This window comes from Falco rusticolus, chromosome 6 (assembly GCF_015220075.1).
Source record: "Falco rusticolus isolate bFalRus1 chromosome 6, bFalRus1.pri, whole genome shotgun sequence".
Classification (NCBI taxonomy): domain Eukaryota; kingdom Metazoa; phylum Chordata; class Aves; order Falconiformes; family Falconidae; genus Falco; species Falco rusticolus.
In genome coordinates this window covers 85,668,854-85,693,719 of record NC_051192.1, presented here as the reverse complement: position 1 = coordinate 85,693,719, position 24,866 = coordinate 85,668,854, and the positions used below count along the sequence as shown (strand labels likewise).

At 42.9% G+C, this 24,866-nt stretch overlaps 1 protein-coding gene across 1 annotated transcript; it reads right to left on the bottom strand.

Annotated features, from left to right (window-relative positions):
- Positions 1-1,745: 1,745 nt before the first annotated feature.
- SPACA1 (sperm acrosome associated 1) lies at positions 1,746-23,650 on the bottom strand. Its single transcript, XM_037393122.1, has 7 exons — positions 23,526-23,650; positions 19,830-19,886; positions 13,768-13,869; positions 13,279-13,385; positions 12,627-12,762; positions 5,153-5,294; positions 1,746-3,351 (listed from the first exon to the last, which is right to left on the bottom strand). The coding sequence occupies exons 1-7, from the start codon at positions 23,614-23,616 to the stop codon at positions 3,261-3,263; spliced, it is 726 nt and encodes a 241-aa protein (XP_037249019.1). The 5' UTR covers positions 23,617-23,650; the 3' UTR covers positions 1,746-3,260.
- Positions 23,651-24,866: the final 1,216 nt, after the last annotated feature.

Below are 24,866 nucleotides of genomic sequence, written 5' to 3'. Positions count from 1 at the left end.
TGTGGTGTAGGAGGGTATCCGGCTCCCACAGTGCTAGGATTTCTGTACAGATCACACTTGCCAGAGCGGGCTAGAGAGGCTGCCTAACCTGCATTGGCCAAAAGCTCTTGTAGGCTCCCGTGATCATGAAAACATTTTTATGTGACCTTTGTCCCTTCTTATAGTTCTTCCGTGTTTCTCCCCTTAGAAATGCAGCAGATTCTCACTTCAAGAATTTAAATACCACTGGCTTAAACAGGAGTTGGGCACATGCCTAAGGTCTCAGAATAAGAATACTTCTGTACCTTGGGGTGATCAGTAGAGATAATGTTTCCACTGCAGTCAGCAAGCAGAAGGAGATAAAAACATTGTAGTTAAATCTACAGAAAAGGAGAAACTCCTGTTGATTCTTTTAATTAACCCACTACCAGAAAGTAACAATGAAAATTCTTTACATTTCTCAGGCACTGCAGATAAAAGGAGTTACACCAAGTACAGTTATATATTCTAGATGGTGAACACTTCTTGCTAGAAGTGTTCAAGAAGATTGCAACATATTCTTTCTCTCTTTAAAAATACTTAAGCTAACTGAAACACTTATTTCTGGATGCCCTTTACCTGACTGTCATGGCTGTCCACCCTCTTACCAAACTAACAGGTATATTATTCAGATTATGGCATCAAAAGTCAGGGACAGTTGTGCTAAGATAATAATTTTGCACTTCCTATGTGTGTTATACTGCATCTAGTACAAAGAGCAACTCATTCAAGTTTATATTTAGAATGAGAAGATGATAATACAGTGGTTGTGTGATGGCTGCTTGGACAGAGTAACTACCAACTTCAGGAATTTCCTCACTTCTTGGAGTTTCTGATTGCAGCTTCAGCAACAGAACAGCCTGTTTGCCCTATCTGTTGAGCAGTAAGGCACTCTTCTGTGTTTTATGCTACAGTTTTTGCATCAAATTTTCTAGCAATTTTTTTTCCTGTTTTGTACATAACTTTAAGGAGCTGTAAGAGAACAAAAAAAGCAGCAGATAATCATATTTTGCAAAATATAAGCCAAAAGAACAAAGCCTCCTTGACCTACCCTAAGAACCCCCACACTTACCAGTACGGATTAGTTCAGCTGTTCCTGAATTTCATTTTCTGAACTACTCTGCTTATGTTACCTATCACTTTTTGCTGGGTTTTCCAGCAGACCATGGAAATTTAAAACCTTCAAAATATCAACCCAAACAAGTCTGGAGGTTCTTTGCAAATGTTATTAAAATACAAAATGGTTGTGTATTAGTACACCTTTGCATCATTATGGAAAAGAATATCCTAGTTCCCTCTCTTTCTCTTTCAGTTACACTACACCCTAATCACAACACGAAAGCAGGAGTTCAGAAGTCAATCATAGAGCCGATGGCAGTGCTTCATATTTACCATACTTTCAGTGGAAACATTTTCCTGAGTAATAACAACTGGTTTGGGTCTGTTTTTAAGAGCAGCATTCCAGACCTAATCCCAGACTCACCACAATATGCTGTCTTTGATTGTTGCACAGAATCAAAAACTCACCTTGAATGTGTAAGCTAGTTTTGTGAACTGCAGAATTTATTGTCTGCTTTTTCCTGCTCTATGCATTTTCTTCTTAATGTTGCAAGACTTTTAAGTTTGTCCACCAAATGCTATAAGATGACATAGTTAATGATAGTGTTACCAAAAATATCATTTCCTTTTTTAAAAAAGATATTTTTATAGAATTAAGTGCATGTCATTTTTTAGTATGATGTTTTATTTGCAAAAATGTAAATGATCTTTTCACTAAACAGCAAACAAAATGATGTATCTCTGAAAAATATGATAATGCTTTTTTAAGGATGTGCAGATGGTGCAGTTAGAACATCTGCAGCAACAGAGGATCTGAAGAGAACAGGAATTCTTTGAGAGGATGAGTTACTACCTCCAATCTATTTTTTTGCCATTTTTTCACAATGTTCTTTACTGAGAAGCATTCTCTACCCTGGAGTGCTCAATATTTGGCCTCTTTTCAGAGCTTTTACAATACTCAAGAGAAAATCTTAATTATAAAATCTATTAAACATTTTAATCAGTCCACAGTCCATTTTTCAACATGTCATCCACTCAGGTTTTTTATCTGCATCAAACAATGTTTATGTACACCAACAGAAAGCACCTTCATAAACAAGACTGTCATGTAATGGAGGAGGGTTAGAGAAGCTCAGAAAGGATGATCAGAGGTATGATATGGTTTCACGATGAAGAATCACTATGTACTCTTGCACTTTTCATTCCAAAAAGAATATGATCCCTGAAGGGGAGAGGACAGTGTGGCCTGGCAGCTCACTGCCTTTTCAAGAAGTAAGGTGGACAAATGAAGCTAGAAGGAGGTGGGTTCAAGCTGCACAAAAGATGTGGTTGTGCTATGGATCTCCTTGCCCTAGGATGTTTTATGGGACAGAAGCTTACACAGGTACAAGGGGACATTGAACAAAGCCATGGAAAAGAAATCCATGCAAGATTGCTAACTGCTTAGAAGTTGCATCTGTTTTAGAAAATCTGCAAATGCCTGGAAGCTGGAGGAATACATGTGGAACATCATACAGCCTTGTCTTGTTTTTGTACTCTCCCCTAGACATCCTTTTTTTTCATCCACTGATGTGATTACAGAGGTAGATGAATCCTTGGTCTGACCCTACTCTTCTGTTCACATAGTTTGGTCCCCTTGATGGCAGAAATGGTTACAAGCACAAATGTGCAGGTAAAAAATTAATTAAACTTATGAAGCAACTTTTAATGACCTTCCCTACCATTATGTATCCCTCCACGTGTCAAGAAGAGACTGGATTATAGTGATTACATAGTAGGTGCTATGCTTGAAGATCACCAGGGAGATGAGGAGCACTTTACAAAAAATGGTCTCTGCCTAAACTGTATGTCTGGTTTCATCTAGTCTAGATTAATATCGTCACAAAATTAAGACTTCTTAAATGTCAGACTTACTGGAAATCAAAGACAGTGAATGAACTATAAAACGTACTTCTTAAAACCAGTATATCAAACATATTTTAATCTTCTTTGTATCACATTTCTTTGTAATCCATTTTTTTTCTATTTATTATGCAAGTCCTGGAAGGACTTTTGCACTTCATACTTGGTGAGTGAGGGCTTTGACACTTCTATTATAGCTAATGCAGATGGTGAGAACACTGTAGCTACAGGTGGAGACTCCAGTTCCTTGAAAGGCCAATGCAGACCCTTAGGGGGGCTGTTTAGTCCATGTTACACAGTGATCTTTTGTGGGCCAACTTCTCTTGGTTGTCTTGTCCAAATTTTGATTTCCAAATATATTTTATAAGACCCCTGAAACGGAAAAAAGAATTAAACAAAAACATACCTTCAAGTAAGTTTCCATAAATTGCTTTGAATCACAGAATCACAGAATGGTCAGGGTTGGAAGGGAGGTCATCTAGCCCAACCCCCTGCTAAAGCAGCTTCACCTGGAGCAGGTTGCACAGTCACATCCAGGCAGGTTTTGAATGTCTCCAAAGGAGACTCCACAGCCTCTCTGGGCAGCCTGTCCCAGTGCTCTGTCACCATCAGGGTAAAGTTCTTCCTCATATTCAGGTGGAACCTCTTGTGTTGCCGTTTGTGCCCGTTGCCCCTTGTCCTGTCCTGGGCACCACTGCAAGGAGCCTGGCCCCGTCCTCTGGACACTCACCCTTAAGGTATCTGTAGACACTGACCAGATCCCCTCCCAGTCTTCCCCAGGATACACAGCCCCAGCTCTCTCAGCCTTCCCTCATACAGGAGATGCTCCAGTCCCCTCATCACCTTCATATCCCTCTGCTGGGCCCTCTCCAGCAGTTCCCTGTCTTTCTTGAACTGGGGGGCCCAGGACTGGACACAGCACTCCAGGTGTGGCCTCACCAGGGCAGAGCAGAGGGGGGAGGATCAGCTCCCCTGACCTGCTGGCCACGCTGCTCCCAACGCCCCCCAGGGTCCCATGGGCCTTCTTGGCCACCAGGACACACAGCTGGCTCGTGGGCAGCTTGCTGTCCCCCAGAACCCCCAGGCCCTTCTCCGCAGAGCTGCCTTCCAGCAGGTCAGCCCTGGGCTGTGCTGGTGCATGGGGTTGTCCCTCCCCAGGTGCAGGACCTTACACTTGCCTTTATTGAACTTCATCAGGTTCCTCTCCACCCAGCTCTCCAGCCTGTGCAGGTTTCTCTGGCAGCCCAACCTCCTGGTGTATCAGCCACTTCTCCCAGCTTTGTACCATCAGCAAACTTGCTGAGGGCACACTCTGTCCCTCCATCCAGGTCATTGATGACTAAGTTGAACAGGACTGGAGTCAGTACTGACCCCTGAGGAACACCACTAGCTACAGGCCTCCAGCTAGACTCTATACCACTGACCACAATCCTCTGAGCTCTGCCCTTCAGCCAGTTCTCTGTCCACCTCACTGCCCACTCATCCAGTCCACGCTTCCTGAGTTTACGTGTGAGGATGTTATCGTAGACAGTGTCAAAAGCCTTGCTGAGGTCAAGGGAGACAACATCCACCGCTCCCCCCTCGTCTACCCAGACAGTCATTCTATCGCAGAAGGCTATCAGGTTGGTCAGGCATGATTTCCCCTTGATGAATCCATGTTGACTACTCCTGATAACCTTATTTTCCAGCATATGCTTAGACATGACCTCCATGATGAGCTGTTCCATCACCTATCCAGGGATGAAGGTGAGGCTGAACAGCCTGTAGTTTTCTGTGTCCTCCTTTTTGTCCCTTTTGAAGACTGGAGTGACATTGGCTTTCCTCCAGTCCTCGGGCGTCTCTCCTGTTCTCCATGACCCTTCAAAAAGTGACAGTGGCTTAGCAATAACATCTGCCAGCTCCCTCAGCACTTAGGGGTGCACCTCATCAGGGCCCATGGATTTGTGGGTGTCTAGTTTGCTTAAGTGATCTCTAACATGAGTCGTTCCCTTCCCACCCACCATCACTGTAACTGCTTTGCAAAGCACTTCTTTCCAGTCTCCAGAAGCTTGTTCCTGTTTTCTTTACTGACAATACAAATATTAAACTACAGAGAAACTTGTCATGTTTGTCATCAGTAATACCATATTTTGATCAAATAAAATGTAAAACATATTGTATACTGTCCACCTACCAGTGAAGAATCATAAAGATCACGGCAAAGATCACACCAACAGTCACAATGGTTCCAGTTACCAGGCAAAAGACCAGAATGGCATCTCTTGTTCTCCTTGATTGCTCTGTTTCTATTCTCCTAGATTTTTTTGCTTGTATCTCTGAAGAAAAGAAATACATGGTCACTGTTATGTTCAAATTGTCAAATGAATCAGGCATTTAATCTGATGGACAGGATGAAAAGGAGCAGGGCTTGATTATTTACTATCTGACATCTTTCACAGCCTTCAGGCTTTTACTGTATCAGCAAAAGTTAGAATAGTGACATTTTATACCTTCTTTGCAAAGGCCTATCTAACCAAGGAAGATGCAAAGAAACAGAGATCAAGGTGTGGAGTGGGGGATACATGTCACTTAACAGCTGTGAAACACAAAGAACTGCAATTCCTAAAGACAAGGCAAAAATAAAAATGGGAAAGTATCTATTTGGTACATGTTAAGAATGACTAATATAACAATATTTTTGCTTTAAGAAATGCCTTAATGTTAAGATTTCAAGACATGTTCATGTAAGACACATGAACGATAAAGACAGAAGAAATACCACAGCCTGTCTGCCACTCGAGGCAGGCTGACTTCTTTGTTTTGTGCCTGGTACCAGGTGCTCCATCACCCAGGGCTGAGACATCAAGGTACCACCGTGCTACAGAAGAATTCTAACAATGGTAATTGCTGCAGTCATAATGATAATAATGAAGCCAAAAGAGAGTATGCTAACAAAAGACCAGATTCAAGGACTTAAGTGCCGCTTTTCAGTTCCCTGTCTCTATCTAGGTCTGCAAAGCCTTTATTTAAAGCAAATAACCGCTAAGCGTGGAAAGGAGCTGTTCTGCATGGCCCAGAAATATAGAGAGAGGAGCAGCTGCATGAAGCTGAGAAATGAAAATGTAGCAAGGACATCAAGTAAAAATGCATTTTGTAATACTGCAGCCTGTTCAACCATTCACCTAAGGAAACTGAGGGCCTTGCCATTACTCAGGCTGTCTCTCTAAGACCAGACGTGACGGTTAGGAGGTGACTCTAACAACCAACCCAGGAAGAGTGAAAAATGCTGAAGATGGTAACCAACTTCCTCCATCTGTTTTTTGACAGTGGATAAAGAAATGCCTGGAAATCAAACCCAGTCACCTTGTTCTGAAATTTACTTGACCTTATTTGTTCAGCCACATTCAACCAAAATCAATGAACCATTAGGCATCTTGCCAGATCCCTCCAACTTTGGCAATTTTACATGAGCCAACTCTAATTTTTCATTTTCCCTCATGCAGTTTCTAAAACTATAAGGTGCAATCTCATTGCTGACTGGTATGCAAGATTCATGTTCACACTGGTAGGAATTCTGTGTAGCAGAATGACTGCAGGAAACCCATTTCTATTTCTACTTCATTTCTACTTCTATATAAAGACCTGTGCCACTGTCATCACTGTAGTATCTAAGCAACTCTTCCATCACATCATTTGGGTTTCACCCTTCTGCATCACAGAATTTTCATTCTGATATTCTTACACCACAGCTCATCTATATGATTCTCCTGATCTTTCTGCAAGATATAGGACAGGTAAGAATGGTGAACTGGCTGAGAGTATCATACATAATAAGTCTGAATGCTGGGGTTTTTATACAATGTAAAGCCATTCACTTTTAAGCTAACTGACATCACTGGACTGTGTCTTTTTAGAATTACATGAAGGTGTGGGGAAGAGAGGTTAATGAAAATTATAATTGATTTTGTAATTTCATTAATGTAATATATTAGATGTAAACTTAGAACTCTAAGAATATCCCTGTTTACGGGCTGTAACAGGAGCCTGCTGAAGAGAAAAGCAAGTTTTATGTCATCCACAGCTAGTCTACTCAAGTTTTCTTCCTAGGCAAGAAATTCTTCCAGTAGCCAAGAACCAGAACTGCCCAAGAGACAACCTGATAATACAGAGGGTATGCATTCCAAGTAAACACACGTGTTTAAAATGCAAGCAGGAAGCAGACAGGAAAGCAGCTTCCCAGTAAGCTGGTTCACAATAAGCAAAGATTGATTCACATCAGGTGCACTTCTAAGTGCTGACTGCACTCTTAAAGTCCAGGCAACACTCCCAATTAGTAAGTGAAAATTTTGCCACAGTCAGAATGTGCCTTAAAAACATCCTCAGCTTACAGTTAAGGTTACAAAGAGGTATTTAGTAAAAATAGGAAGAACAAATCTTTTCTGAAACATGTGAAGTCTAGTTCAATTGCTTTCAACTTGAAGTCCACAGCCCACTCTGGGTCTGTGGACTACTTCACTACAAAGAATGACCAAAAAAACCACTATCATATATATTCCCAAATTACATTGTAAAACGATCCCTAAAACTGTGCATTCCACTATTAAAAAAAAAAAAAAAAGAGATTGATAACATATCTCACAGTTTCAAGCAGATTGCCTCCAACCCTTACTGAAAGCATGGCATTCTTACCTTACCTGTTAATTATTTATATTCATGTTTATTAAAAAAGGAATGCACTTCAATGAAATGCAAGGCTGGGATACTGCAGATAGATTGTAGGCACTGTTGGATCTAACCTATGAAGATCCATTTACTTATGTAAGTCTGAACAAGACAGGAAGGAAGGAAAAGAAAGAACGCTCAAATCTGAAATTAAAAAAAAAAATTAACTTCCACCAGGGCTTGCTGATTTGAGGCCAGCCCTGTGGCAGAAACCCCAGAGTTTGTGTGGTCCCAGTGCTGGTCATGACTTACGGAAGCCTTTCCAACAGCTCAAATGGTCCAAGCAGTGCACACTCCTACCCCAGTCTCTATCTGCTATGCCAATGCAGGGACAACAGGCTGGATTAAAGGAAACAAAAGCATCACCTGTATGGCCACTACCTGCTGCTAAGAAGCTTGGCAGCTTTTTAACCTTCTTTGTGCCATCAGAACAACAGGACCTTAGAAAGTTACTGCTTTCTTATTTGGGCTGAAAGAGATACATCACATACCTCCTTCCCACCAAGCACCAGAGCAGGTTAGCAACACATACTTTGCTGTGGTGTGGCCCAGCAACTGTATTTGCATTGTACACCACAGTTCAACAAAGCTGTTTTGATTTCTGTGCAGTGCAGTGCATCTCTGGACTGTCCTCTGCCTTTATGGAACCCTCTCCCCCTTAATTTCTTAAATCCAAATACATTCAGAAGCATCTGTTGCCACTGCTAGCATTTCCCTCCAGAAAATATCAGCAATACAAATTCTGTCTCTGCATTCCATTCAGTAATTTCTTTAATAAGAAACAGATTCATAATAATGTAAATCATGTACATCAAGAAGTGGAACACCTGCTTTTTCAGCACCATTTCTGTCCAAAGGAAACCCAGTTCTTCTGCCAGTAGCACTGTTCCTCTTTATCCTCCTCTACCCCTGGGTTTTTCACTGAGCTGGAGTTCCTCCTAGACCATGATGTTGACTGTACAGCAGTGCTCCATTTACAAGCCAGCGCTCAACCAATTGTTTATATGGTCCAGCAGCCAACAGCAGTTCTTTCCACCACTTTGCAGATCCAGAAAGTATGTATCAGTTTGGCAGAAAGGAATGAGATTTTGCCTCTGCAGACTGTTTTATTTCCCCTTAATATAATGGTGATGCATAGCTTTTTTGTTTTCCTTCTAGATTATCTATAAGCCTTTTTCTGTGTATCAAAAATGGATGGATATATGCTAATGAGACAGTAGGGTTGCAACACATGGAGGAGATCCAGGCTGTTAATCTTGAGTACGGGGGTTCCCCATTTCATTTCTGTGCAAATGCAAGGACAACATGGCCATGCTGATTGCATGTTTGTACAGTAGCCAGTTACAGAGATGTGACTTTTCTGTCTCAGGGAGGCTCTGGCACTGAAGTCATCAGCAGGAAATGAAGAGAGATGTGGGCTAGAATGGCCTCTGAAACACAGAAACGCTATTGCCTCCATCTTCTCCACAGAAGTGCCACTAGACACACACCCCAACTCTCTCTCTCACTCATGAGAAGCGTGGAGCTTGGAGCACAGCTGGGATCTCAGTAGGCTGACACCCTTCAAATAGCATCCTAATGAGGATCGTTCTCTGTTCTTGCATTCCTCCCTTGCAGAGTCCTCCCTCCTCACAGAACTATTATTAGTACATATGAATAAACCACCTTCCAGTTCCAAAGTCTTTACAAAACGCCGAACAACACAACAGGTGGGAGTGCGAAACAAACATTCTTCAGTGTTTCAGGGTAGTGATTTAGTAAAAAGGAAATATAGAAAAGTCAGTTATTAGAAGATGGGATTTTCCTTGCATAGATTCCAGTAATTTTGGATGAGAATAAAATACTTTTTTTCCCCCTGTTCTCTTGCTATAAAAGACAAAGAGAACCCATAGGTCTGAACAGTTCTGAAAACCAAAGAAAGAGCCAAATTATGAAAAAAAACTCACTTATGCAAAAATACCATTATGACTGCTCGTCAAAAGGTCACTGAGAAGCACAGTGATCACTGGTAAAGGACACATGGAAGTTCTGTGTGCATAGATTTAAAATTAACTCATACGAAGTTTTGCCACATGGCAAATACACACAAAGTCCTGTGAGGTTTTATCTGCCCTTTTGCAACACGTCTTCCCTCCTCCCACCTCGCATGCCTCAAAATCTGAAGCAGAAAGTGTCACACTATGTATTTTCAAGTAGTGTCTTTGGGGCCAGGCTCGTAGGTGGTGTTGCTGAATCTGGTTGCTGCTGTTCACATGGGTGAAACATCAGAGCACTAGAAAAAGAAGGAAGGATGAGACAAAAGCAAACATATTTGCCCTTTGTCAGCTACCTTGATAATTTTTAGCTCTGTTGACAACTTCAAGGCTTTCTCTCTAGGAAAGTGCCAACAAGAAAGGCCAACCATGGAGCAAACACGTTTTCGCTTCCCCTGCCATGTCCTGTAGTCCCGGCATGAAGAAATGTATCTCTGTGGAATAGTGAAAGGAGTGATCTAGGTGATGAGAAAGATGAAATACATAAGCTTATTGACTTGACTGAGGCACAGAGATCGTCTGAATCCCCTCAGTTGGATTAAAAAAAAAAAAAAAAAGTAATTTAGGAGGCAATAGAAAGGACCTACTCTTTTCCTGACTAAAACCGATTTGTCCATGCATCTGGTTCAAAGACACCTCCCAAAACATACACAAGACCCTCTCCCCACAGACAGTTTGGACTGCAGTACTAGGTGCCAGTGCCCAGGCAGTGAAGGGCTGCAAGGTGGCCTCTGTGAGACTCATCACTTAAGGACGTGGTTTAGTGGTGGACTTGGCAGTGCTAGGTTAAGGGTTGGACCTGATGATCTTAAAGGTCTTCTCCAACCTAAGCAATTTTATGATTCTCTGACCCACCTGTGTGGGGCTGGCAGCCAGCCAGGGTCAGCCCACCACACCTGTCCAGCTTCGGCTGACTAGGAATCTCTGTAGCCAATTTTGGATGCTCAAAAAAAATCTAGTTCAGTCCTGTAGATTACCTGAAAGGGGAAATTTTTGTCCTATTTCTGATACTGATTTTGATTCTGCTCTTTACATTTCAGCTTGGAGACCGGATAGATAAACGGCAAAGAAAAAGATGTTCACTCAAAGGAAAGACTTAGATTTTCTGGAGTAGATAGAGAAGCCATCTTACTTGACGGGGGTGATAAACTTGTCTCAAATTCCCCAACCCTCATTTCAAAATGTCTTTTAATAAGGAACTGGGACAGGCATCGTTGTACCATGGGCAGAAATGTTACCCCTTTCCAGAGTCTGAACAACACAGATGAACAGAGCAGCTCTGCAAAATATAAGGCAGCAGCTAAGAAAATCGACATCCAAACACAAGGAGTCTCGCCGCATCCACTGATGCTGTCAGAAGGATCTTTCTCATTTCCTCCCAATCCTGTTGCAAATCCTGATCTGGCTAGACTTCTGATCATCCACAGTGAGCAAAACTAGATCTGGTACATTCTCAACCAAAACTTAAACTAATTAACTTCTTCTATGTATCTAATTCAGAGTTAGTAATTTCTCAAGTCCAAACAATGCCACTCCTGGGTAAGCAAAACCCAGAAACTCTTTTGGGCATCTGCACACCTCTGTACAAAGCCAAAGGATGCTGATCTGGCACTAAGCAGAACAATCCATTCCTTTTAGGCTACTTAGTAAACCTTACAGCTTGTCTTCCTCAGATTTCTGTACAGTCCTAAATATTTTCTAACTCAATAAATCTCAGTCCTTGTAAGAGGTTCTCAGTGGCTAGGTCTGTTGGACGTGTTTCATCTGACCACTTTTCACCAACACTACTCAGTCACAGCTTAAACACAAGTGTGTGAGTCGTCCTATTGATGACTCACCTACTCAAGTCAATGGAACCACTTGCATGCTTAAACCTAAAACAGATTATGTGCTACGCTAATTCAGGTCTCAAAAAGGAAGTTTGCTCTGTACAAAAAGGCATGTAGAGACTGAATAGTGGGAGAAGGAAAAAAGAAAACAGCTTTCGGTGTTTTGTGACTGCCAGATGGATTTAGAAAGTGAATAAACAAATTCCATGTTAGTGTACAATAGCAGAAAGGACCTCAATAGATATACAGGAAATAGCCTATCTTACTGAAGAGAAAGGAAAAAAAGCAGGATTCCCAGGCCACACAGTTTTACCTGGGTAAACAACATGAAAGGGAGAAACCTGGGGAGGAGTATCTCCAAGGATTTCTTTCTAGTCTGCCATATTTTTGCCTAAGACCTAAATCTACATTATTTCAGGAAAAACTTTACATTTTGATGAGCAAGGCAATTTCACACTTTCTCTGATTGGGAAAGATTGAGCTTCCGTGTGCTGTTCTCATGGTTTGAGAAAATCAGCACACTGCTACCTTTCCTGACGAAGTCAGCAAAAATCCCATTAGCAGAGGGGGTAAGTAGATAGCACTGGGGAAATGGTTTATGATGCATTCTTCTTCATGTTAAAATTTGCTAAATCCATTGTGTATAAGCAAATTCCAGATGACTACTAAAAGACAAACCCAAAAGATTGTTTTCCTGCTTCAGTGCAGAAGTGGAAAGGAAACTTAAGTGCACAGCCCGTGCTGCTGGTGCTATGTGGTTTAGTGAGGCAAAAAGTACCCTATGTTAACCAACCTGGGTGCAGTAAAAAATAAGCAGGTAATAGGAAAACCTAATTTTAGCTTGAAGTTTTACAAAGGATAAAGAAAATACTCATTCCTACCACAAGGAACCTTTTCATTCTCATTCTGTCATTTCCTTTTATATGTCTCTTTTATTGGCCTGCATTTCATGACAGTCATTACCACAGTGCACAAGCTGCTACCTATATACTGCCAGTGACATGCAATCTTACGAAGACTGAGTACTACATAAAAAACACAAGGCCAAATCACTACAAGACTGTAAGCATCTCTGTGAACTTACCAGTTGTTGCGTAGACTGTGTATTTTACAGAGGCAATTATAATTCCATTTTCTTGAGTTTCACACTGGAAAGTAACTGAATGGGTACCTCTGCAAACTTCCATAATAGCTGAATCATTGGGAAGAATGTGTGGTGTCTAGCCATATATAAAAGAGAAGAAAAAAAAAAAGGGGGGGGGGGTGTTTGCAATTTTTCACATAGATCTGCAAAGATGACTTGCATTGTGTCAGACGCACAGAAAAGTCTTATTATACTCCAACAGCTTTCAACCTGTCAGGATCTCTTGGCCCCTGGGAAAATTCCACCACCTCTTCAGCATCTCCTACGCAAACAACTGGGAAGGGCGACGTGGTTGTGACTTGCTGAGATATGTATATGCTCACCAGCCACTATGCCCCATTTTCCTGAAGTAACAGTAAACATTACTCTTTAAAATTATTTCCCTCACATGAAGAGGAAAGTGAAGCTGCATAAAGAAGCAAAGCTTTGTGAGTCCTTCTATTACCAACTTTCCAGTCAGAAATCAGGGCTTATTTGCATTATGACAACAAAGGAAATAATCTGCCCAGAAGTCTGAACAATTCAGCTGGAGCATGTGGTAAATGCATGCAGTACGCAATTTTTGTGCACAAAGTGGGATTCAGTTACTCACCTTGCTTGGAATTAACATCTTCCAAACATACGTAAATCGATTTTCAGGAGGTATAGAAATACAAGGCATCTTCACACAGGCAAGGCCCTCAGAAATTGGTATTCCCCCTATAGGAGGAATTTTAAATTAGGTACATCATTACTTAATTAAATACATCTCTGTATAGATCATAAAGTTCATAATTCTGTAAACCACTGAATGTTACTTGGAAATTATGCTTTCCCTTAAAATTGCTTAAAATACTTTTTGCTTGGTCTAATGTCTGGAACCAAGTACACAGCAGAAAAACAGTATTTTACAGGAACTTGAAATCCAGCACACATCAGTACAGAAATGAACCCTGAAACATTACCGGATTTTTTAACAGGGTGATTAGAGGGTGGAATGCAATCATTTTATTCCACTTCCACCATGCTAACAGAGAATAAGGATGTTTCCTTTGAATCAACATATTTACTCTAGATTACCGTATCACAGTGTTCCACTTACATCCACAGTCTACTGGCCCCCGACATTCCTCCACACGGACAAGACATTTTGCTTCAGTCCCAGGGCATCCACGGGTTAACAGAACTTCCCGAATGCCAATACCTATGAGGGGCAAAAAAAAATCTTTCACTCTGAATTTCTTCATTTCCTTCATACTCTGTTTTTCTTTCTCTTTCTTTATCCTGGATGTTAATATGTATCTACCAAATACCAGGCAAAACAGATGTTCTCAGAGTGCCTGCTAAAGCTATCCCATGTTGGTATCTAAGATTTCATGACAACATCTACTTCTGTCAGACACTGCACACCAGGAACTGAGATTCTTAGAGTCATCATGTGTCATCAAAAGAATTGAATATTAATTCAAAACTTTTCTTACAGAAAAAGCATTTGAAAAGAAACTAATCTATGTTCTGAAAAACCATTAATTCACTTTAACTACCAAAGCACTCAGGCTCCTGGCCTTTAAATGCTCGAATCAGATGGCACAGAGAACACTGTACAGACTGCCGACTCAGCCTGCCTCCAGTCTCGTGACTGAGTGTCTTCAACTCCCACCAAGGGCAACAGAAACTGAAGGCACGAAAAACCTCCTGGCACTAGGACTGGGGAGTCTGAAGCTACCTAACAGGGACCAACAGTGAGGGATACAGGAATACCACCAACAGCCTCCGGAATGAAGCCTCTCAGAGAACAGAGGCTGGTGGACGGTAACATGGGGCTTCTCACGACAAACGCGTGAAATCAAGTGTTGTCCACCTGGACTCCACCTGCAACATGGAGGGTCGCACTGAAGACAAAGAACGGGAGGGAACCTATTTCAAACATGTAAAGTTAAGGAGAATTCCTACACAATGTTCAAGGAAGCAAAAAGCTGTTCACTCTCACTATCAGGATTTCAATGGGAACATCCTCGTTTTAACAATTATGAACAAATTCAAAACAAGTGCTATAACTGTTTTTGCCAAACAGTGTGTACACAGTTCATTGGAATGACATAGCTTGTGGGGGAGGCAGGAATAATGTGTTTAGGCCCAGTAAACACTGAAGGTTTTGCCATTTTTCCAGAAGCATTTTGTTTACTAATAGGCATAGAAAGAGAAAGTTAACCCTCCCTTGCAGGAGAATAATAAATAGGAAATTGGTTTGAGCATTGCATTTATGATGCATCTGCCTTCCTTAAATGCGTATTATATAAACCAATGGATTTCAGAATGTCTCAGAGATATCATGTAGCTTGTGAAACAGAACTTCAAGTGACAGAGGGAGACAACACCACTTACTGAAAATGACACAAAACAAGGATTGTTCTCCTCTCCAGAGAATGTCTCATCTCATGATGCAGAGAGACAGAGGTGTAAATGGCAGTGAACTGACATTTTTATTAAAGGCATTCCTCTTTCTTCAGTGACATCTAGTTTTTTTAGCTAACAAAAAAGACAGGAAGCCTATGAAAAGCCAAAAGACTGGGTACTGGGCTAACTGTAGTCACATCATCAGGAAACATCTCACCATGTCTTATCTATGGGAATAATAAAATGTGAAAAGTATATCGTACTCAAAAGGGTTCATGAAAAAAACCCTTTTAATTACACCTACAAGTTCTTTTGGTACTCCTCTGCCTCTTCCTTTTGGACAGCTTTTCCTTTCATTCCCATGTTTCCTTTCCCCACCTCTTCTTAGTAGCTGCCAAAGCTGATGAAATTAATCTCCTGAGATGCTTAACAAATGAAGTCTTAACTTCAACAAGTCATACAAGTTAACCTAACAGAAAACTGGCCACAATGCAGTAAAATAAATTACCTAAATTAAATTCACCATAGAGAAATGTAAATTAATAGACTGGGGCAGAAGTGGTAAAGAAAGATGATCCACAAAGAACTGGATACTTAGCAATACAAGAGAAATCGAGAGGTAAGAGTGGCCAAAACAATTAGACCACAAAGAGAGTATTGCAAAACTGAGGCAAGTATGACAAGGTATCATTAAATATGTTTTAATTACGCTTTAATGCCTCTGTAAACGTGGACTATGACTACAGGAGCAATGGATCTGAGCCACAGCATTACTGGGAAAAAATTAAGAAAACTGAGTCATTTCAGAAAGCAAGAAATAATAGAAGACTTGATAGATGGATCTAGAGGATAAGGACTGTGAAGGAGACAAAGAGCTTACAGCTTTACCGGAACAACAAATGTAAAATCACAGAATCATAGAATGGTTTGGGTTGGAAGGGATCTTAAAGATCACCCAGTTCCAACTCCCTTGCCACGCGCAGGGACACCTTCCACCAGACCAGGTTGCTCCAAGCCCCGTCCAGCCTGGCCCTGAGCACTCCCAGGGATGGGGCACCCACAGCTGCTCTGGGCAGCCTGTGCCAGTGCCTCAGCACCATCACAGTAAAGAATTTCTTCCTAGTATCTAATCTAAATCTACCCTCTTTCAGTTTAAAACCATTACTCCTTGTCCTATCACTACATGCCCTTGTAAAAAGTCCCCCCCAAGCTTTCCTGTAGGCCCCCTTTAGGTACTGGAAGGTTGCTACAAAGCTTCCCTGGAGCCTTCTTTTCTCCAGGCTGAGCAACCTCACCTCTCTCGGCCTGTCTTCATAGGCATTCCAGCCCTATGATCACCTTCATGGCCCTCCTCTGGACTGAGTCCAAGAGGTCTATGTCCTTCTCCTGGGGACCCCAGAGCTGGATGCAGGACTCCAGGTGGGGTCTCATGAGAGTGGCGCAGAGGGGGATAATCAGCTCCCTCGACCTGGTGGTCACACTTCTTTTGATGCAGCCCAGGACACAGTTGGCTTTCTGGGCTGCAAACACACATTTTCAGGCCGTGTTGAGCTCCTTGTTAACCAACAACCCCAAATCCTTCTTCTCAGGGCTGCTCCAAATCCATTCTCCACCCAGCCTGTATTTGTGCTTGGGATTGGCCCAATCAATGTGTAGGCCTTTGCATTTGGCCTTGTTGAACTTCATGAGGTTCACACAGGCCTCCCTCTCAAGCCTGTCAAGGTCCCTCTGGATGGCATCCCTTCCTTCTAGCATGTTGACTGCTCCACACAGCTTGGTGTCACTGGCAAACTTGCTGAGGGTGTACTCAATCCCAGTGTCCATGTCACTGACAAAAATGTTAAACAACACTGCTCACAATCCCAACCCCTGAGGAATGCCACTCATCACCAGTCTCCACTTGGACATCAAGCCATTGACCGCAGCTTTTTGAGTGTGATCATACAGCCGATTCCTTATCTACCATGTTGTCCATCCATCAAATCCATGTCTCTCCAATTTAGAGACAAGGATGTTGTGCAGGACAGTGTCAAAAGCTTTGCACAAGTCCAGTAGATGATGTCAGTGGCTCTTCACTTATCCGCTGTAACCCCATCATAGGCGGCCACCAAACTGTCAGGCATGATTTGCCCTTAGTGAAGCCATGCTGGCTGTCACTAATGGCATCCTTATTTTCCATGTGCCTTAGCATAGTTTCCAGGAAGATCTGCTCCATGATCTTGCTGGGTACAGAGGTGAGACTCACTAGCCTGTAGTTCCCCAGGTCTTTCTTTTCTCCCTTTTTAAAAATGGGGATTATGATTCCCCTTTTCCAGTCAGTGGGAACTTCACTGGACTGCCATGACTTCTCAATTCGATGGATAGTGGCTTAGCCACTTCATCTGCCAGTTCCCTCAGGACCCACAGATGCATCTCATCAGGTTCCATGGACTTGTGCACCTTGAGGTTCCTTAGATGGTCTTGAACCTGACCTTCTACAGTGGGGAGTTCATTCTCCCAGTCCCTGCCTTTGCCTTCTGTGACTTGGGTGGTGTGGCCAGAGCACTTGCCAGTGAAGACTGAGGCAAAAAAGTGACTGAGTACCTCAGCCTTCTCCATGTCCTGGGTAACCATGTCTCCCGTTTCCTCCCAGAAAGGGCCCACTCTTTCCCTAGTCTTCCTTTCATCACCAAGGTATCTATAGAAGTTTTTCTTGTCACCCTTCATGTCCCTGGTAAGATTTAATTCTATCAGGACTTCAGCTTTTCTAACCTGATCCCTGGCTACTCAATTTCTCTGTATTCCTCCCAGGCTACCTGTCCTTGCTTCCACCCCCTGTAAGCTTCCTTTTTTGTGTTGAGTTTGTCCAGGAGCTCCTTCTTCATCCATGCAGGCCTCCTGGTGCTTTTGCCTGACTTCTTGCTGGGATGCACCGCTCCTGAGATGGAGGAGATGATCCTTGAACATTAACCAGCTTCCTTGGGCCCCTCTTCCCTCCAGGGCTTAACCCCATGGTACTCTACTAAGTAGATCCCTGAAGAGGCAAAAGTCTGCTCTCCTGAAGTCTAGGGTAAACATGCCATGCACTGAATAGCTCAGACTAGAATGAAGGCTATGAACATGATCTGAACTCCAGATATGAGATGATGCCTTTGTCTTTTTTGTTAGAGCTTTCCTTTCCTGATTCTTCAGCAAGATCATATAATTTTCAGAATTAAAGTGGTTAAACATATTGTATTGGGTCTGGCTGGGATGGAATTAATGTTCCCTATAGCATCTCTTATAGTGCTGTGCTTTGTATTTGTAGCTGGAATAGCGCTGATAACACACTGATGTTTTGGCTACTGCCGAACAGTGTTCCCACAGCATCGAGGCTGTCTCTTCGCACCCCCTCCAAAGACCAGTAGGCTGGGAGTGGGCAAGAGGCTGGAAGGGGACACAGCCAAGACATCCGACCCAAACTGATGAACGTGATATTCCATACCATACGATATCTTGGTCTTCATATTAGCCACTACAAATACTGAGGCCCTACGTCATAGCAAGTGGCTGGACATCACCTGCTGATGGGAAGCAGAGAATAATTTTGTTTGTTTGTTTCCTTTGCTTCTGTGCACAGGCTTTGCTTTTCTTTATTAAAATGCCTTTATCTCGACCCACAACTTTTTCATCTTATTTTTCCCCATGTCCCACTGAGGAGGGGAGTGATCGAGTGGCTTGGTAGACACCTGGCATCCAGCCATAGTTAACCCACCAGAACATTAACTCTGAGGGACCAAAGATAAAACCAAGACAAAATTTAGTGAAACTCCCTGGAAATACAGAACATTTAAGACATCTGCTAGAGGGATGGGACATCAAGAGCAGTTTCTTATATCCAAAAGATGTGTGCATCAGAGCAAGTGAGGTTACTAAGAGTATGGGGATACATATACAGTATCAATATACAGAACATATAAGCAGATTTGACATTATGAAGTGAAGAAAGAGAAATATTAAAGTATGTAGAAGGAAAAAATCTTTTAGACCCATATTGTCCTAAGATGTGAAACAGGAGGGGATTAAGGAAGTTCTAGCATATGAAAAAGTGACTGAGGGAAAAAAAGGCATACTCTAGAAAACATCAGATTGATGGGGGCAAAACCTCACTTTTCTCTGTGGTCTTATGAGAAGCTGAATTTGTTCAGAAAAAAATTAATAGCATTTCTGATTCAAGGCTGCTTCCTAAGCAATAAAATTACCACCTCAGAGCAGTTTCTATCATCACCCCAAACACAGAGATGTCTTCTTAAAGCTCATCTCATCTTTCCTCTCTCCCTTCCTACTCCAAAATGATACCTCTTCTTGCCATCACACAATTTATAAATTGTATAAATGTGGAATACAGAACAGGCTACTGCAGGCAAGCAATTTTTTGGCAATATTGTATGTGGGAAGACATCTGTGAGAAGCATCAGAAGATCTTTCATCTTCTGAACATCTCACAGATGTTCACAAATAGCGAAAATTGTTACTTTGGGGAAGGCAGCTCATGTGCCAATAAACGTAGGGAACTGGTTTAAAATAGGAGCTTGCAGGCTGTGAAATTAATAAAACAACAGATCTGACCTAAACTCCTAATGACAATCAGCCTGATTGTTTTTGTTAATTATAGTTATTGGCAATTGAAACCAATGAGAGGTGAACAAGGGCAAGCAAATTACAACTGCTAAATTGCTACAGTTAGCACTTTTTTTTTCCCCAAAAAACAAATGACAATATGTTTTATTCATCTGCTTTGCTACTTACCACATGTAACTGTGCATGCTCCATATTCTACTTCTGCGGACACAGTGGCATCCAGACCTGAACACAAAGTCTAAAGTTACATCTCTAATACAATGACAGGGGTGGAAATTCCCAATTAATGGGAAACCCACTCCTTGAAATCTCTGCTACTTTTTAGTTGAAATGTGAAATTTGCCAACATTTTTTCTTTCACTAACTAGATGAGAAAAACAAGACATTTATGAAAAATTTATCATAAAATCCAGTCTGAATAGCATTCATGTTTAAACCTTAAGATGATTCTTTAAAAGGAAAAAAGCCGTAATTTTCTTCTAAAGCAGACTATGATGCTAAATTAGCCTACTGAATGCTCTGGGAAGTGCAGTGTCTAGGTTCTACACAAATAATAGGTCCTCCCTGAAAAGAGTTAAGAAAAATTTTCATGAAACAATATTCAGTTAACTCATTTCCTTGTTCTTTCTGGCTAATGTATGCCTTCCCACATGATTTTTTTTCCCCATCACACTTCAAGGTCAAGTTTAGACAGCCAGCACAAAGATGAGTCAACCAGGTACAGTATTTTAATTAGATACTAGGGTTTTAATCACTGTGATTGGGTTCCTTCCATTTTTTAATGGTACTTTGAGGTTACAAAATGGGTTTCACAGAATGTACAAAAGCAAAAGGTTCTCATCTCCATCTGGGATTCAAATCTGGATTATATATTTTATTCCTAATAGCATGCAATTTGAATGTTTGTTTATAAGGATGCTGAGATACAGTAACTGTTTTATAGAGAAACTAACTTAGTGAAACTCCTTTGGAAATTATTCATTAAATAAGCAATAGGTCTTTTCAATTCTTCCAAATGCAAAGAGAAAGTCACTATGACTGCTTTTGCAAGTCTGCACTGCCAGTCCCTCCTACTCAGATTATTTTTTTCTGATAACAAATACTCACCAATGTAAAGTTTGCTTTCACTGTCTCTCAGTTTTTTATATTCAAGATTTATGTTTACAAAATGTTATTTCTGTGCAGCAATGCAAGTTTATATATCACTTCTTGCTACTAAATCTCTGAGTAACATTTACATTTTTCACACACTATCCAAAACTTTAAATTTCTCAGGTTGAAAGGAATGGATCCATTTTTCTTGCAGTCAGTGATACACAAATATAAAACCTTTATTTCTCCATTGTAAAGGATTTAGACTACAGCAGCATGGTGCATTCTCCACAATAATACGCTGATACTGAACTCTTTTCCCCAACATTATAAATAAGCCATCAAAATCTTACTCTCCTGTTATCTCTAACTGTCTCTATGGTTTTGACATTTACTTCAGCATATAAGCTGTGCTTGTCAGAACAGTCTTCTAGCGTATGCACAACAATCCTTAAACAGTAGCTATCCAGTTGAATGATAAAACCCCCAACTTTAGCCAAAACATAAGGAAAAAAATGATAAGATTAAAATCCTATGAAAACAGAGACAACCTTTAAAACAGCTAGTGTATCCTCAAACTATCTCTAATGAGCCATAAAAATAACAACTTCTTTAGAAGATGGTACCCACCATGGACATCCTATCACATTTCCCTTAGCTTCTTTTATATCGGACAGTCATTCAACTGTCTTGTCTAACATCAACTACCACAGCACAGCAGAGAGGAGGAGGAGAACTTAAAGATCCTGTCTACAGTCTAAATACAGTCCTGTTTAAAAATACCTGTTTTCAACTTGGTACAACACGAGTCGCACTTGTTCACCTATGCAGAATAAACAAATATGCAAAAATGAATGGGAGGGGGGACTAAAACAGCTTCAGATTATGTTAATTCTCAACTCAATAGATTTCTGATGATTCATATCAGCTTATGGTAAGCCCCAAACCTCTACCCTGAAAGTAGGCATTATTGTAATTCAATTTTGAGGTGACAAGCTGAGTGTAGCCACAGCAGGATGCCATCAGGTCTGAAAGGAGAACCTGCTATTTCCCATCCAGACACAAATTTAAAAAAAAAAAAAAAGCTTTAGAAACAAGCAGAGACACAAAATACAAAATTTCAGATATTACTAATAAAAGGCGAGGGACTTTGCTAACCAGTGAAAGCAAACTTCTAATTATAGGTGAAGATATGAACTTTCAGGATGCTTCTGGCTTCAGGAGCACCACAATGCACAACATGGCTCTTTTGTCAGAGATGCATAATGATGAACTGACTATAGCTCTAAATAGAAAAGATACTGTAAGTAATACTCCAAATAAAACTTTAAACACACCTAAACATTAAAAGCTGACTTGTTCTAAATGAACAAGTTGATCAGGAATCACCAATCCTGGTTTCTGATTTAATGAATTTTTTTTAAAAAGCAACAAAAAGAAACTGAGGGAAACTGAATCAGACTCAATTATAAACCTCTGGATAGCGTAACACTTTTTATATGAACCTTCCGTGCCAATGTCACAATACAAAGTTTTGGGTTGCTTACTTTACTTGCATTTCCTCTGTACATTTTAAATGAACCAAAATGTTAAAGACAGCTCCTGGCAAGAAACTACAGATCTTTCTACTTACATGAGAAGGCTGGTTCTAGTTGCATGGGGTTCAGATAAAAAAAATAGTGTCAGCCCTATGCAAAACGAATTATGTATATAACTTCCATTAGCATTAATAGGAGTTATATATGTAAATCCCACACATGCTGAGATAAGAATGTGCTAAGGAACTGCATTTACATTCCTGTCAGGGGGCTGCAATTAGTACCAGCGCAGCAAAGCAGTCTGTATTCCTCTCTACATTTGGAAGCCTTGTAAAACCTATGTAGAACAGAAATCTTTGCCATTGTACACCATTTTAATTACAAGCCGCATCACAGCATATATGCAGAACATTTTGATAAACACTTTAAAAGCCCGCAGAAGTGCTACCAAAAATGTCAAAGAGAGAGGACACGAAGCCACGGTTGTGAACCCTGGGGGAACCTGCTCACTCCTGAGCTAGGCATCTCATTCCTGCCAGGGACTGTGGCTTTAGTACTTGCGGGGTCCTAAAGGTCAAAGTGGAGTGGGGAGGGAGAGCAGCACTGCTCCGTCCCCGAAGTGTCACCCCAAGGGGCAGCTCAGGGGACGAAGGCTTCCCCGGACGGAAATCTTTCCATGGGGAATTGGCTTTGCCCTTGACTACGCGTGAGCCGTGACCCCGTGCGGTTCGTTGCGCGAGCAGAGGCGGAGGGGGCTGCAGGGGCTCCCGGCGGCCCGGAGCCCACCCCCGCGGCTACCAGAGCAACAAGCAGATCCGGCGCCTCCCCCGCCTCCCCAGCACGTCCCCAGACCCCCGGCCGGAGGGGTCCCTGTGCTGCTGCCTGGCTCCGCACAGCATGGAACCGGCCCCGGCCCCTCCCGCTGCCCGCCTGTGGCACCCGGGAGGGGTCGCTCCGCCCCGGCGGCGGCGAAGGCGGCTGCCCGCACCCGGAGCGCCCGCTCTCCGCACGAAACCTGGTCTCCCCGCGGCGCGGCCGGGCACCCCTGCCTCCGGAGAGGGAAGCCGGGCGGCGAAGGGGAACTCCCCTCGGCGGGAGCGGACATAGCCCCATCTGCGGGAGAAGCCATGCGGGGAGAGAGCGGGCAGGCGGGCCGGGCTGAGGAGAGCCCACCGCCCGCCCCGCTCCGGGAAGGGCCCGCCAAGGGCGCCCACACCGCCCGGGGACGCCTCACCCGGCTCGGCGAGCCCGCCCAGGGGCTTCGCCACCTCCGCTCTGCTGCCGTTCACGGCGCCCGCCGCCGGCGAGGGCAGGAACAGAGACATGAGCAGGAGCAGCGCCGGGCGCCCCGCCGCGCCGCCCGCCCTCAGCGCCATGCCCCGCGCTCGCAGCCCGCCGCCCGGCAGCTCCGGCGCCTCACAGTGCGCCCGGCCCGGCGGGGCTGTGACGGGGCGCCCGGCGCGGCCCCGGCCTCCGGGCTGCTGCGCGGGGTGCTCGGCGGGCCCGGGGCCGCAGGCTGAGGCTGGCAGCCGCAGCGCGAGCAGTTCGTGGCCGCTCCTTGGCCTGACTTCGTCATAAAACTGGCGGCAAACTTCGCGGCACCGGAGGGATCAGCCTGCCGGTTAAAGGTGGGCCTGAACAGTAACGTTCGCTGTTGCAACTGAGGCATGCAGTTCTTCTCCAAAGTCCAGAAAAAGCAGATTTAGATTCAAATTCTTCTGGCTGACTCCAATGGCTTAAAATACTACCCGACAGCACCTTTCAAGGCCCGGTATGCCGGAGCCCTGTGCAAGCCAGGGAAATGCACCTGCATGCAGGTGGGCACACTGGACAACAGCTCTGAGCGAGGTGCTGGGCCGGCAGGCAGAGAATACAAGAACCTGCTTGCAGTAAGCATCCCCGCAACCCAAACCCAGTGTTTGTAAGCAGTGCTCCCACATTTTCACACAGAATCCACAATGCAATCTCTGCTTTAATGTTAAGAAAACCTCTGCAGATGTCCCAAGCTATCTGGGCAAGAACTTCCCCCTCAGGGACCACGATTTCCACCAGCAATTGCATTTCCTCGGAATGCAGACAGGCAGGCAACAGGGCATTGCTTCTGATTGCAGAGCTGGACCTGGGCTGCTTCCATGTGAAATCTGCTTCCGTGAGAGCTGCAAACGAACAGAGCTTTCCACACATCCGAGACTACCTGTGTATCTTACCTGTTTGACTTAGCCTTTCTTTCATTATTTCTTCCCAGGGCACCTGCTCTCACCTGTGCAAACATGGAAGAAAATTCCTGGAACTGATTAAGCTACTTCCCCAAAGGCTAGAAAAGAGATTATTACTTGGGAGGCTCTCAGGTGTTGAAGGCAGAGAAAGCTGGGGAAGTGGGAAAATACTGTTTTGATGGGTAGTAAACCATCATTTATTCAATAAAGTTCATGAAGCTGTCAAAGTTAATGTTGTCAAAAAAAAAAATTATGTCTTTAGTAACAGCTCCTATTTCTGTGTCTTCAGGACCCAAAGTCATCTAGTACTAGAAAAAAAGTCAGTGTTGAATAAAACCAGCTGTGTCTAGGGAAGGGAA

Excerpts from the sequence above, each read along its gene's own strand:
- SPACA1 (XM_037393122.1), bottom strand. The coding sequence starts at position 23,616 with ATGTCTCTGTTCCTGCCCTCGCCGGCGGCGGGCGCCGTGAACGGCAGC. Across the intron at positions 13,386-13,767 it reads GGGGCCAGTAGACTGTGGAT|GGGGAATACCAATTTCTGAG; the intron begins GTAAGTGGAACA and ends TTCCTCCTATAG. Across the intron at positions 3,352-5,152 it reads ATCTTTATGATTCTTCACTG|GGGTCTTATAAAATATATTT; the intron begins GTAGGTGGACAG and ends TTTCCGTTTCAG.